The following is a 16126-nucleotide window of genomic DNA, read 5'->3' as shown; positions in this document are numbered from 1 at the left end:
TATGGGAATATATGACTTAAGTATACGCTTTTAATTTCATATAGCTATCGTCATTAATACATTGAAGATATAGCGTTTATAGACTTTAATATATCTTTAATAAACCCTCAACTAAAAAAATATGAGAAGCAAAGTTGTGTAAGAAACAAAACACCAAACATCTGCATGAATATCACGTTACAGTATCCTTGTGTGACATTACAATAACAGGGTTGACATTCAATCAAATATAGTTTGAGTACCGTGTTAGGGTGACAATAAAAAAAAATTCACGGAAAGCAACGCCATAAATTCGTAAAATGCTTCCATAAAATGATGTAAATGCTTTATCAAAATATTAAATACGACCGCAAATAAAGAAGCTTATAACAAAATAAACTTATTTTTTTAAAATTTTATGTTTATGTAATAACAATATATATATCATATAATTACGACATCTCTTTAGTTTTTGGTTTGTTAATTTTATGTCTTTCTCTCTAAAATATAATTCCTGGCATCGATTTTGGACATAACGGTAACATTGATTTTGCCATAAATCATTTTTTTTTCTTTTTTATCTTTGCATTACAACATACTAACCAGATATACATAAACACTTTTTATTACACTTATCATAAATGTTGATTAGATACTGAGGTGAAAGCTTCGAAAGGCTTAATGTATAGCTCGTTTGCTTTAAATTTATGTATGCTACACCCTATTTAAATAGTTTCAGAAATAATAAATTACATTATGATAGTACAGTAAGAAAAAATGTCTTCGAAATACAGATCACATACATACATTTCAAAATAGTAATTTTTTACTATCCGTCCCTACAGAATTTGTACTGTCAGAAATTATTGTCTTTTCGCATTCAAATACTATTGTAACATATTTCAGAGTAATCTCAGTGTACAGATATTAGAAATAGGTATAAAAATGTGAAGCTTTTTGCTGAGAAATGAGCTATACATTCATCCTATTATAGCTTATACACCTATAACCGTGTATATTACTTGGTGATTTAAAAATTGTAAAGATAATGCGAAATTAACCAAACTCGAATTCAAAATAAAAAAAATTTCGTTCTATTTCAATTTAGTTTTATACTTTAAAATATGAAATGGATACGAAACAACAAACAAAGTGTGACGGAGACACTCGAGGAAAATGGGAAAAAATTAAAAAGTAATAAAAATACAAATGAGCCGCTTTCAATCATCCCTTCTGACAACGCCACAGGGGGGCGAGGGGATGAGGGGGTGATGTCACATGAGATTAAAAAGTTTGACGAGCTCTCCCACGGAAATTAGCATATTACTCCTGAGCTTCATTAACATACTGGTTGATCTAATTTGAGCGAACGCTTTTTAAAAAAATGATTATGTATTTGTCAATTTTAAATTATTTAATTAGACAAAAAAAATCATGATCAATATCATTGTTTTTCATCATTTCAGTCGCTAGACGACCATTGCTCGATACCTTCCCCAGATATATCTAACAAGACCGGCTGGAAGTGGCCCGTATGCAACTTTTTCCGACGAACTTAACAAGTTCAACTATATCCACCTTGTGGGTGGACGGCGGTCATTTAAAACAACGCTTCTTTTTCAAAAAGTAACTATTGTATTTGAAAATAATGATATATTAATTAATTAGACCAAAAATATTTCATGAATCAATTCCATCCTACATCATCATTTCTGCCCCATGGCATTGCTGGATATAGACTTTACCAAAAAATTTGCAACAGGAGCGGTTAAAAACGGCCCGTACCCTAGGACTTTATTAACAAGGTTGTCCACCTTGTGGGTAGAAGTTTCACGCTGCACTTGTTGGACCGTGGTCTTCACTTCAAAGACTTAAGACCTCAGCGGCCATCTGTTCTACGCCTTATGTGACCTGCCTATTACATTGAAGATCAAGTTTTATTTTCGAATAAACTTAATGCATTTTTATTAAGGAATTATTTATGATTGGAAAAATACTTGTTATACATAGTGGTATAAAATAGCCTAGTACTAAACCCCATATAGCCGAGTCCTCTGTGGAAAAAAGAATGTGGGGTTCCTACCCACAAAAACTATGGTGGTCACCCTCTTCACGGTGTGTGAAACTCCTGTGACTCCACAAAAAACTATTTTCAATACTATTCTGGATAGTTTGATCTAGGGTACGTTCTTCACACTACCTCCGAAACTTTTGCGGGGCTATTACGATGTTTTGTAACCAAGTCGATCTATCGGCTACCTCAGAGGCGCTGAAGCTAGTGAAAGTTTATAAATCCTACCCTAAATACTTTCGACTCCGAAGATTTTGTTTTCGTTTCTGGTAGTAGAACACTATAGTAACTAATCATACCTATTTTTTTTTGCTTTCGAGGATAAATCTCCGCGATTTTTGAGATGACATTCCCCCGTGCGGGGTGAACAGTACTATTTGGGGCCCTACCCACTAAAAACTCCTCGGTGATAGTCATCGGTGAAGAATCTTCTGAATGTTTAAGAACTTAACCTATCTTTAAGTTCGTGATGCTTCAATGTGATAATAAAAGAGTAAAAAACATAAACAATGATACCCTAGGAATAGTGGTGCAGGTTAAAAGGCAATACATGCTACAGTGGTTTTAGATTTTAGCTGCATCTTTGAGGCCAAATTGTATTAGGTCATCTTTTGTGCAAAATTGTAAAATAACAATATTAACGTCGTATAGCTTAAGTTAGACGTTCCTCTCGTCTCTCATCTACAGTTAATAAAAGTATCTGCTAAAGTGTACCATACAAGTATAACGTAAAGACAGACTACAAAACAAGAAAAAAAAAACAATATTCTTAAAGCACGGTAGGTACTATTTGGACAAAGCTTGTAAACTTTTGGTGACTAGAAAGTCTAATGGACGATGATCACGAGGTCGCAATGCATTGGTCCGATCAGACCCAGACCATGCACGATATCACAATAGTCAAAGTATAATGCCAATGACAAGCATATAGGGTATAACATAGTGCGCCACAAAATTCCGAATTAAGGTGGTAATTCATAGTAGTTAGGGATACGACGCAAGGAGTAGGAACGAGTCAGATAAAATAAAAGTAATGGAGTGCATGAAAGCAGACCACGTCACAATATCCAACACCGATTATCGATTCCATTTTGCTTCTAATTTCAAATCTTTCCGTTTATTTTATTTTTAAGTCCAACCGTATTGTGTCATGTATAAAATCATTATAAAAAGAAACAATAAATGATAAAATCTTTGTCTACTTCGTGAAACGATTTTAACGCTTTACCATTTTTACAGCTTATGAAAAATGCACGCGGATTCTGAAATCGATAGCGTGATTTATACAGAAAAGAGACTTATAAACTATAAATAATAAAGCCCTTGTTTACCTCATAAAACGATTTTAACGCTTTACCATTTTTACAGCTTATGAAAAATGCACGCAGATTCTGAAATTGATAGCGTGATTTATACAGAAAAGAGACTTATAAACTATAAATAATAAAGCCCTTGTTTACCTCATAAAACGATTTTAACGCTTTACCATTTTTACAGCTTATGAAAAATGCACGCAGATTCTGAAATTGATAGCGTGATTTATACAGAAAAGAGACTTATAAACTATAAATAATAAAGCCCTTGTTTACCTCATAAAACGATTTTAACGCTTTACCATTTTTACAGCTTATGAAAAATGCACGGGGATCTGGAAATCGATAATGTGATCATGCAGGATGATTGGTTATTGGTGTGAAAGTTTTAGATCTTTTACTCCTATCTAATCCTCCTGTAGTGAGTGATCACTCTGAAACTGTTGGATATAGTCAATGACTTCTTGCAGTACAAAGTTTACAGGCAGATATAGTAAACAATAATTAATGTTAATATATAGTAATCTGGATTTCGAAAACGATTTTTCTTACTATATTACCATTTCGCTATTTATTTCTGAAACTGTTGATTTTTGGATAGGATGTGTCATACATTAATTGACTAAAAATGAACTATACGTTCACTCCTTTACAGCTTTTATAGGTATATCTAATCAACCTGTATAATCAGTTACTATTTATAGTAATAACATTTGTTGCGCCGTGTGGATGGTCAAAAGTCCGAATAAATTTAAAGATATATAGTATATATTTGTAGTTAACAAATCTACTACGTACATTTATTATATCTATTCTTATGGAATGAATAAAATTAAAAAAAGTCGCAACTATTATTTTGATACTATTAAACGAATATGAAAACTTTAATACCGGTAAATACAATAAACTTGTACAAAAGATTTTACAATAAATACATAACGTTTGTTATAATTTTACGGACATCGTTGAAAGTATGTTGATATGTATTTTGTATTTATTTTGTAGCTGGAGTTGAAAATTATCTAAAGCAATAATTTTGAATCCTTTTAAAACGTTCATCAATTAATATCGAGTCAAGCATTATTATTTTTTAATAATAAAAATATTACAATTTTTCTGTTAATATGTTTGTTAATTGTTTCGATATAACTTTTTTGGGAAATTTATACCTTAAAGATAGCTTTATATGCATATATAAATAGAATTTTAAAAACTCAAATATGTAAATGCTTAAATAAGATTACTATAAAGAACTTTGCAAAAAAATTGATATGTGGAATGTTGCCTTAATATAATTAAATTATGTAATTTGTAAAAAAAAAATACATACCACAGACCTAGCGGCTTCGTTGAATGTACAATGAAAACTATTTACGCCACATTATGGTACTAAACTGCCACGAAACCTCTTGCTTCCAAAGTTGGCTGCGGACTAAGTGATATAAGCTTGAGTTGAGTCCAACCGCCCATAGTCGTTGGGCGGAGCTTCAACTGGGCGGGGCGGTTGACGGCAAATCGCCTTCAGATTTACACTTCTTTTCTTGCCTCGTCAAGAAGTACTGGGTAACTGAGATTAACGCATAAAGCCTGAAGTAAAGTTGCTAAGTCTCGTACTCAAAGCGGAGACAGCATGATACGTCTGCAACGAGATGTAGGGTAACCAAACAACTGATAATTTTGTCCCGATAAATTATACCATTTTTGAAGAAACAGCTACAAGGTGATTGATTATAGGTGTAAAAGCTTTTCAGGGGTGAATATAAAGCTCATTTGCTGTCAATTAATATATGCTTCACCCTATCTTAAAATCAATAGTTTCAGAAATAATAAATAAAATAATATAAGTAAGAAAAAGCAGATTACTACACATTAAAATTAATTATTGTTTACCTGGAGACTTTGTGCTGCCAAAAGTTATGGGCGCGTGGCATTCCAATAGAGTTTCTAAGTGATTACTTTATATAGGGAGATTGGAAATATATGTAAAACTTTCACTCCTATCAGAAATAACTTTTATAATTTTATACTTTTGCTTCTTTGACTTACTCTTCAGTAACAATACCGTAATTGTTAATATTCGTATATCTTTAAGAAGGATATAATAAGACTTAAATATGAAGGTAAATATTTTGTAGGTTTCAAAGAAAATTTTAATATTAAGCCGTTTTTATGTTCATCAATATAAAAACATGACAAGTTTATGTTCTGTATTTAGTTATGGATTAGGAAAATATAGTTTTATTTTAAAAATACTTGGAGTTTGAACATAGCAAAAAGTTTAACTCTGACAAATATTTGTAATAAAATAAACAGCAATGAAAAGTCCACAGAAATTATTACAGACGGAGACATCCTATCCAAAATTGTATTTTTAATCTATTAAGGCGCTACAAGAAGTGGCCGTTCTAATTTTTACGACATGAAAATACGAATCTCTGCACGACATTGTTAAAGAATTCTAGTCTACCTTGGTGACATTGTCGTCGCGAAGGAATCTATCGATCGAAGACAGAAGCAAAACACCAATCCACTGGTGTGAGGTTATGGCTTTTACGGGTTTTAAAAAAATAGTTTGAGAAATGCCTAAAGTTTAGGAAAATGAGTAAAACAAGAGGACAGAGACAAAGCATTTGGCAATGAAAAGGAAGACAGAGAATGTGGATCAAATGAAGCGGTATCATCAACATCCTTTCAGCTGTATGACATCCACTATTGGACCTGGTCTCCCACATAGATTTTCAATAAAACCTTAGTTGAAAGCGGTCTGCATCCAGCGCCTTCCGACAGCTTTAATAAAGTCGTCACAAAGAAGTTGCAAGTGCTATTTAATTTTATTCATAAATAATTTATTTAATGAAATATAAGACAAAAACACACCCACCATTGCACATACAAGACGGCGTACACTTCACATATTATTATTATCATAACCTGTTTTTTGTTAAAAAGTGCATATTTTGAATACATATCCAAATAACGAGAAGAATGTCCTAACACAAGTATATTAAACTCTTCACGGTTTCTTTTTTTTTTTTGTTCAATTTAATAACGGTTTTATTTTTTTTATGAAAAAACAACATCTGAATTTTCACTTTTAACCTAAGGATTCACTAACACGGAATGGGTTTAGAAAAGTCGCAGTGTGACAAGCTCACGTTGTAACATCACGGTACACCTTCTTGGAACCCCTGAAATTATTACGTCACAAAAATTAGACCCCCCTCCCCTATTAAAGAAAATGGAGTCGGAAATTTAATTTTTTTTTTGTATTATAAAATGTGTTTCTTATATATTCTTAGTATAATCGGTATAAAAGGATCTTAACAGTGACCGTCACGTTTTCTTAGATACTGTGTCACCTCTTGCTACACTGATTACCTCGTAATAACTAATTGTGTTCTTTTCAAATTAATACGGTTGAATAAAATAACTGTAATTTAGTTACAAAGACTTTATTGAAACCCTTTAACAAAATGTATTTTAAATAGACACAATGCTTATGGAAAATAAAACTGCTATGACTATGACTTCGTCTGGCTTAGTCTTTTACTTTTCAGTCAATAGACGCCCACTGCAAGGGATAGGCCTGGCCCAAAGATCACCCCGCACCGATCGTGCGCTGCCCGTATTAAACTACTTCTCGGCACTATAACTATGTCCTCGATCCACCTAGTGGAAGGCCTATCCACTAAACGTTACTAAATTACAGCGACTACATCATAATAATAAAGCCTTTTTATTTCATATCTCTTAACCTTTTTACACTTTAAATTTTGTTATTAGTGTGAATGTTATATACCTTATTTCTCTATTAATCTCGCTTTGGGTTTTCCAGTCCTTCCACATACAGACTTTAAGGGGAACTAAGCTTTTCTCTGCTCCTGTAACCACTTCGTGCTTTATATAGCCACAAAGTTGATTGTTTTAGTATCTCCCCAACCAGCCATCATCATCTTTTTGCAGCTGGACATAGCACAATGGAGGATATTGTTAAATTGAAAAACTTGATGCTATTATTCAAGGAAATACACCGCTAAATACAGTAAAGAAGGTCTGGTTTGCTGATACTTTAAATAATGTAATTAACAAACTAAATTGTACCATCTAACTTCTGAAGACGATCTATTTCTGAAACAAACGCTGTTTGCCCCCCGGCATTAATAACGACTATTTGACATGGCCGAGCCCAGAAGGCGCTAAGTCTAGATCTATTTACAGTGATTAAGTTTTGAGTCCACCTTTGGAAGTCTCGGTACTTTGATACGGGCCTATTTATTGTTATTTTTCTGGGTTAGGAAAGCCATTAGGTCTTAGTTCGCTTCATTACATCAACACACATCTGGTTTATGGAGTTAACCACAAGAGCGTTTGAACTTAGTCTTCAACCGCAATTCGGAATACATTTAGCATGTGTATTCGCCGAAGCGAACCTCGGCCCAAAAGATTGCTACTCGTTTCTACTAGATCGGACTATATTAATCACTGTATTGGCATCGTGTTGTTCACTAAAAAAGTATACTAACACTCTGATATACTATCGTTGACCTATGGCTGTATACACTGTGTAGCTGGCTGTTACCAAGCTACCTTTTGCTCTTTCTCTCTCTTTCTCGAAGTCAGGGCTCATCGAACTAATAATTTAAAAAAAACCCGCGTCAAGTGACACCAGACGTCTTGTACAGACTAAGTGATATCTACTTGGTTGCCTGAGGGAGTCGTGAAAATTTCCTATGACCTTTAGCGGTTACGATATCAGAGTTGGGAGAGTAGATCACAACGATTCACTACTTGAACAACCTTCCGCTACTTAATTAACGAACGAACGTCCTGAAGGTCCTGAGAGTGTTTTTAACGCTGTGACTGGATTAAATTTTATTCAGTGGTAGAGACGTAGACAGCTGACTCACATATGACGATAAAATTAAAAAAAAATAACACCCATAAATATGAGCTTATAATCTGTTCCGAACAATATTATTTATTGTTAAATGTATTAAATCAATGATATATTTAACAAAAAACACTTAAAATCAGTTTAAAAAATAATGCATTTCACTAAAATTAAATAAGTAAATAGATTTATTTAAACTTTATAAAAGGTAAAAAATACTTTTAATCTTCATTGCTGTTGCTAGCCCACACGCCATGTTTAATAAAAACATATTGATGAGCTATAGCATGGTTTCGTTCAACTATCATAGTGAATGGTAAGTGTTTACATGATTGTCAACATTTTAAATACAAAATCGTAAGTAAAGATGACAAGTCTATCGCGCAAATCGAAAGGAATATTTACTTATTTAGACGTCATTTACAGCTGACAATTCATAGATAATAAAATATAAATATCAATAGATAATTAATTCCAATTATGAAGTACGCATAATAATCAATTCAAATTAAAAATATTACGAAAATAGTCATAAAAGAAGAACAAAAACGAAACCAAGGACAATGTATTGTATTTAGTGTTTATGTGTTTAGTTAATTATTCCAGTCATATATATATATCGTATATAACTTAAAGTTGGTAAATTTGAAAAAAATGTTTTATTTTTGTCTATTTTTTTTTTTTTTTGCTTAAAAGACACATCTAAACATTTTGCGACAGTATCGAGTGGTGGCGAAAGGGTCTAGTTTAGTAAGACTTACGTATTACTGTTAGATGGGGAATATGGGTACCAGTAGTGTTTTTAAAAGTCTTGGTAAACATTTTTAAGATTTGTATCACCAAATCGTTACAAGACAAGACATTGCATAATTTCGCGGTGCCAATTTGTGCTATAATAGCAAGGAAACGCAATCGATAAAGACAGCTAGTAAAAAAAAACTGTAGGAGCCATGATCTTTAGTGTTGGGGGAGACGACCAGACAGAAAGAGAGAGCTTATATATTATTAGTCAAATTATAAACATAAATTATACAAACATTCCGAAATTGTTTCAAATAATTTTCTCTAATAAATCTTTCTGACTTATATACAATAATCTCAGATACTATTGTTATTTAACGTATCGAAAATTCAAGATGAACGTTAAATTTGAAAACAGTATGATAACATGAAGTACCTGATACGATAACTTGTATAAATTTTTACTACAAAACAATCTTAATTTTAAATGTCTCGTAAAACTTATGACAGTAAACTTATATCGTATTCTTGTTTTTTTTCTTATTTTGGAATAATTTAACTAAAATCGGTGTTATTTACTAATCTTTAAGTACAAAATAAACTATAATAATACCACAAAGTTGATCGGAATCCCTCAATTATCGTTAATCACTATGTAAACAATCGCTTATACGACTTGATTAATAAAACTTTATAATGATTAATTAAATTTCATATAGTCTATCTAGTTCTATTTAAATATTGTTGCCCTTACAAGATTATTTTGTTTGTGTCACAAAAAAAAATTTTTTAGTACTAAAAATATATTTTATCTGTAAAATATTCATAATAATAAAGTTTAAAGTTCTCGTTTAGCTGCTCAATATTATTTATCGCACGACAATTATAATTACTCCTTCATAAAAAGATTAGTGCAACGACAAGTACGACGAAATTACTAATACTACCAAAGTAAACGTAAATTATGCTTATTGGTAAAAAAACACTAGGACGCTTTCTTTAAGCCAAGATCAAATAATAGTTTTAAAGTGGAATAATAATTTAAAATGGAAGTAATGAAGTACTTAGCCGGTTACACAATTGTCTCTAAAAACGTTTTATTATAGTTTAGGAAGGAGCACAATGTTTTCAAATTCATACATTAAAACATTGTGTATTCCTAAAATAATCAACGGTAACAAATATTATTAGTTGTGACAAGGCTCTTACAGTGCCATCTATTGGTTCTACAACAATAGAAAAATATTAATATAAAGGCAAAGTACCGTTTCGATACGTCATTGCATTACAGTATGAACTCTGAATAAGAACGCGCTTAATCAATAGTCCTAATAATGCTATAGCAGATGGCGACACTTAATAATACTCTTGTCATATCATATACTTTTTTTAATAAGTTTATCTGACATGCATGATTAATTCTTAGAATATGATTTCTCATTACATTACTGTAATATATACTTGTTTTATTAAAGCTTGATTTGATTTAGTTCTTGTTACCTTTACAAAAAATAAAGGACATGCATTTGACTTCGTAGAAACTGTGGCGTCGGTCTAAACTAAAATGGGGACAACTTTTTACCGCCATCTCACGTCGGATCTACCAACTGCAGTCGTGTTCAGTGAAGTAATTTTCTCTTTAGCGTTTTGTGTGATGCGAAGATTGAAATACTCACAAGTTACATGATAGTGTTTGTAATTCTATTGACAACTTCATGAAAATTTTCGTATAAATAATGTGGCGCAAAATTCAAGTGAATATAACAAATTCTTTCCAAAGAAAGCATACTTAAAGTGCGTCGGTGTGTATGTGACAATAAAAATGTCGTAGACGTTGATCGATTGTAAATGTGAAATTAAACCTGATGTAAATATATCTACAATTTTTAGAAATAAGACAGTGCATCTCCTTAATGTAATTTATTTGGAGATAGATCAAATATTAACGATGGGTGACATTAAACAAGTGAAAGTCGATAACTGGGGAATATATTTCCTTCAACGGTTAAAGCATTTCTTCAATCGCACCGATTATTGTGACTTGACACTACAATTTCAAGACAATGCTCAGCTTAAAGTTCACAGATTAGTTCTTAGCGCCTGTACTGAATACTTTGAATTGCTAGAAAGAACATGTGAGATGTACGAGGATTGTTTGGTTATGCCGGATGATTTGCAAGCCGACGTCGTTGTACCCATAGTGAACTTTATGTACACAGGACAACTTGATTTTAAACCGGACTCTCTAGAAAGACTATACCAAACATCACAGGTAATGAATATGCCTGTTTTAACAAAATTACTAGATGCGCATAGAAATCAACAACTAAGACTGGCGCCAACTCATGATTACCGTAATATTAAGTCCTATTCGAAAACAGTTGACTCGTCCAAAAATTCAAAGTCACCAGCAGTAGCCTCCACTAGTAATCTATCCACTAAACGGTCCTACAGTAATGCTTTTGAGAATAACGCGGTTTTGTCTAAAAATAAAAAGTTGAGCTTAGAAAAAAACGTATCTGTTAAGCCAGAAAAAATATCAAACAATAATGTCCAACAATCTTCAAACATGGACACTTCCGAGGTGCAAAGTACAACAATTAAGAAAGATTGCCGACCCACAAGATATGAACTGCCAGAGGAGTTGGATGTTGAAAATGTTTTTGATAACTCATTTACAAGTATATCATATACTTCAACTCCATTAATGGTCCATCCTGAAACAGTAAAGCGCTATTCATCCAAGAAAAACAACATTTTTGATGATGCATCTGGTACGAAGAGATTTGTTCGTGGTACCTCTACAGTTGATATTGTAGAATGCAAGAAAATTTCAAATAATGAAAATATATTTGAGGATGACATTTCAGTTACTGATGACATTTTTTCTTCTAATAACCCTAAAGAAGAACATAAAGATGCTAACCAACTATTTGATCAGATTTTGGAAAGTGATAATCTAAAATCGTCCATAGAAATAAAAGACACAGAAAAAAGTCAGCCAAAACTAGATCATGCGAAAATTATTAGTGAAGTCTTAAAGAAATACCCTCATTTAGTAAAGGGTAATAAAAATATCAAATTAAAGATTTTGAATACACCAAATAAATCAAAAAAGTCCAAATCCAATGTAGGTGTTTTTAATGAAGAGAAAGATGTGAAACAAAAGGTTGAACCACCAGACTTTACTTATGAAACTGATGTACTTGATTCAAAAGAAGCTGCAAAATTAATTGCAATGGGTGCAGAAAATGTAAAGGGTCCGTGGATATGTCTTATTTGTGGTACACCTGGAAGAGCATTACATTTCACTTCCTATTACAAATTTCGAAGACATTTGGTGGAAGTACACAATGAAAAACCAATACCCAACATATGTGAATACTGTGGCTTAAAATCGCTTAAGAGAAATTATATATTACACCATTTATACACTAAACATGGTGTTGAACCACCTCCACATTATCATTTTCCAAAATGTAATTATTGTAGCTATGTTGCATTAACTAAGGCATACCTGGTAAAACATAAACTGACACATATTGAAAATAAAAACTTTGGATGTGATGTGTGTGCAGCATCTTTTAACACTTCTAATCAATTGCTTATACATATTCAGAAAACTGGTCATAAATACAGTGCTGAAAGAAAAATAAGCTTGCAATGTATTTATTGCCTAAAAACATTTTCACGAGAAACCAATCTCTATACTCATTTAAAAAACAATCACAAACAATTGGCTCTAAGTGATGGGATTATTGATGACTCAGACGAAGAAAAGGCAGAAGAGGAGAGGCCAAAAACTTTAAGATTAGAAAAATTTAAAAGTAGTTCATTAAAGTATGACCTATCATCTACATATGACAGTGAATATGAAAATTTGGATATCCAATACCAAATCCAACAGAAACCAGATGGTAATATACAAGTCCTTTCAAAATCACCACAAACTTTACATTTTACGAAGCATAAAATATTAAATCCAGGCTTTAATTTGTCAAATAAATCACCACAAAATCTAAAAACATCTACCACTACCAACAAACAAGAGCTAAATCGTGAATCTACTATATCTTTAATAAATAATGACAATGAGGGAATTGTTATGATTGATGGGGCTGAGTACATTGTTAAAGACAATCAGCTGGTTCCCAGACCTCAAAATAACAACGAAGAATTCTTGCTAAGTAATGTTACAGCAGAACATGATGATACCTCTTTACCGACCGCATCAGTTCATCAATCGGCTGAATTTCCAAATGTCCATCATGCAACTAGTGAAGGATCAAAAATGTTAATAAAAAAAACCACACACTTGAACCAACCTATACAAATTGTAGTTTCAAATGAGGAAGAGTATAAAGCTTTAATGTCATCTAATCACTCTATTATATTTGAAGAAGGGGATACAAGTAAGACACTGACAGTCTTAACAGCACCACAGAACTCAACTTTAGAAGGTTCTACAATCGACTTAGACACAACCCAGTCAAATGACATGATGATTATTCAAGAAAATTATCCATTGAATGTTTCTGAAACTGTCACTGCTGCTAATTCTAATATAGTTGTAGTATATAGTCATCCAGTTGATGATCAAAATAAACAATTTCAGTATGTGACATCACAGGGCATTGAAGCACAATTTATACAATCTTCAGCAATGATTACACACAGCTTTGAGACTGTTAGTACATCAACTCCAGTTATGAGTGCCAATGTTATAAATACTCCTGTAGATGAGTCATGGCAAACTAATGTAAAGCAAGCAATTGAAAGTGTACCTATTGAGTCCCATCTTCAAGCACAACTAGAAGTTCCAAATGAAGAACAATTAGCAGAGACCTCTCAAAATTCGACAAGCAATATTCATAGTATTGAAGGAATAGGTGTATCAAAGCCAATTGCATCCACCATTACAACAAATGTAAGCAATGGCCAAGAAGCTATTACACAAGTAACCCTAGAAAATACCAATAATATATTAGTGAATAATGTGAAACAAGTATTAATACAAGAAGTCGCTAATCTTCCTAACTTGACTGTTCCAACAGAACAATTGGTGCATAAAGAAATACAAACAGAGAGTATAAATGACAACTGTAATCTAATGGAGGTAGAAGAAAATATGAATAATGAAAAAATGATTGGTGAAAAACATAATGAGCAAGAAGCGGTGAGGATAAATAATGATGAGCTTACGCCGAATGTACATGATACTAATGTGCAAGAGAATTCTATTCCTGAAGGAAATATAACATTGAAACACCTAAACATTACTCAAGTACCAGTGAATAACATAGAAGTCACAATAACAAATTTGGCAAGGGATAGTAATTCTAAAATTGAATGGCATAATGAAGACAAGAATATATCAGAACCAGTTGAAATCCTGAATAATACTGCTGTAATTGTTAGTCCAAAAATAGAACCATTAGAAGCAGATAATTCTGTCTTCGTTGAAGAATCAATTGAAAATATTCAACAAGAAATGGCTAAGCAAATGGAAGCTATTGCAACAGAACATAATGCAATGCAATACAATGAACCTCAGGATTCAATTTCTGCAATTCAACCCAACATTGACATTGACACAGTTGTGAAGGAGATTGGGGTAGATAATGCTATAAACACAAATTTCAATGTGAAAGAAAGTACGCCACAGGATTCACACGATGAAGCAACTGTTTCTATTTTAACAAATGAACAATTATGCTCTGTACCATTACCAGATTCTGCAATTGATAAAACTGAAACTATTGAGAACACTGACAAAACTATTGAGAATATATCGGCAAATAAAGATAGTAATGATGAATCACTCATAGAGCAGCAAGACAGTATAACAGTAGAAAGTGAATCTTCTTTGGTAACCACTTCCAAAAATGAAATAAATGAATCTGATAGTATAGAAGCAAAAACTGATAATAAAGAAATATCAAGTCATAAAATTGCTATTGAAAACAATACAGATTCATCGCAGATAAATAAGTCGAAGTACCTTGGGACGCATACTGTCATAACATTAAATAAAACAGCACATGATAAAATATCCTCGCTTTTGAATGACTGGGAAGACAATGATTCTCAAGAAGAAGATTCACAAAATGATCATGAAACAGATTTAACAAATCAAAAAGAGGAAGAGTTGTTGCAAAATAACCAAGAAACAAGTGTCTTAGAGAAATGTAATGAACCAAGTAATGATAAAATAAAAAGCTTGGTTAGCGATTGGGATGATGATGATGATGAGGAGGAAAGTAAATAAAGTACATACAGTTAAAAATGTGGATAATTGATTTATGAAGAGTCAATAGTATTTAACTATATTATTAAATAAAGAATCAGCCTGAATATGTCACATGTTGCCTCTTATAAATATTATTTACATAGAAAATTAAACAATATATGTTATTAGTTACTTATTATCGCAATGGACAATATAGTAAAATATATTTTTATCTATATTTTCATTCAATAGAATTTGATGTCCCTCATCTAGTGCCCTAATATGCGCTAATGAGTTTTATTTAATTATGGTATATACACATCACTTCATATTTTTTACTTAAGTAAAACATTAAACTGATTATTGTGTGTACATGTGTGTTTTTATATTGCATTTAGTAAGGCAAACATTGATATATACAAATTGTTACCATAAGGTAGCTGACCATTTAAACATAAATTATGTTAAACTTGCTAATTTTTCTTCATAATATAAGAAAGATGTTATTTTAATATTTCCAACATTTCATTAATATTAGATATACTGGTATATCATACATGAATGTTTATTTTAGTCAATATATGTAAGGTATAATTGAATGACTGCTTGGTTTTATTTATAAGTAATAAAATTAAAGAGAAATCTTATATTACCTATGATATGTAGAATTGAAATATGTAGGTCCACTTCAAGATTTTTAAATGTATACCTAACACTACCATCGACAATGTTTACATACAACAAGTTCATGTATTTATAATGTAAGAATGTGTATATACTGTGTAGAAGATATTTTGACAAACTACATTGTAATTTTACATCTCTTAAGAGCGTAAAGAATTTGTTCGAATTTGAGCCGTATAATCCAATCTAAAAAGTTTTGCCATCATTTATATCAATCA

The 16126-nt window shown here is 31.9% G+C and overlaps 1 protein-coding gene across 1 annotated transcript; it reads left to right on the top strand.

The window, feature by feature from the left end:
• Positions 1-10574: 10574 nt before the first annotated feature.
• On the top strand, positions 10575-15533 carry Cp190 (centrosome-associated zinc finger protein CP190). The gene has a single exon (XM_068766493.1). It carries the CDS (start codon positions 10944-10946, stop codon positions 15261-15263), a length of 4320 nt encoding a protein of 1439 aa, XP_068622594.1. The 5' UTR covers positions 10575-10943; the 3' UTR covers positions 15264-15533.
• The last annotated feature ends 593 nt before the right edge of the window (positions 15534-16126 follow it).

This window comes from Battus philenor, unplaced genomic scaffold, assembly GCF_028537555.1.
Source record: "Battus philenor isolate CCGP_79_NKW_IND1 unplaced genomic scaffold, ilBatPhil1.0.hap1 SCAF_21, whole genome shotgun sequence".
Taxonomy (NCBI): Eukaryota; Metazoa; Arthropoda; class Insecta; order Lepidoptera; family Papilionidae; genus Battus; species Battus philenor.
This window is presented reverse-complemented; position numbering and strand designations above follow the sequence as displayed.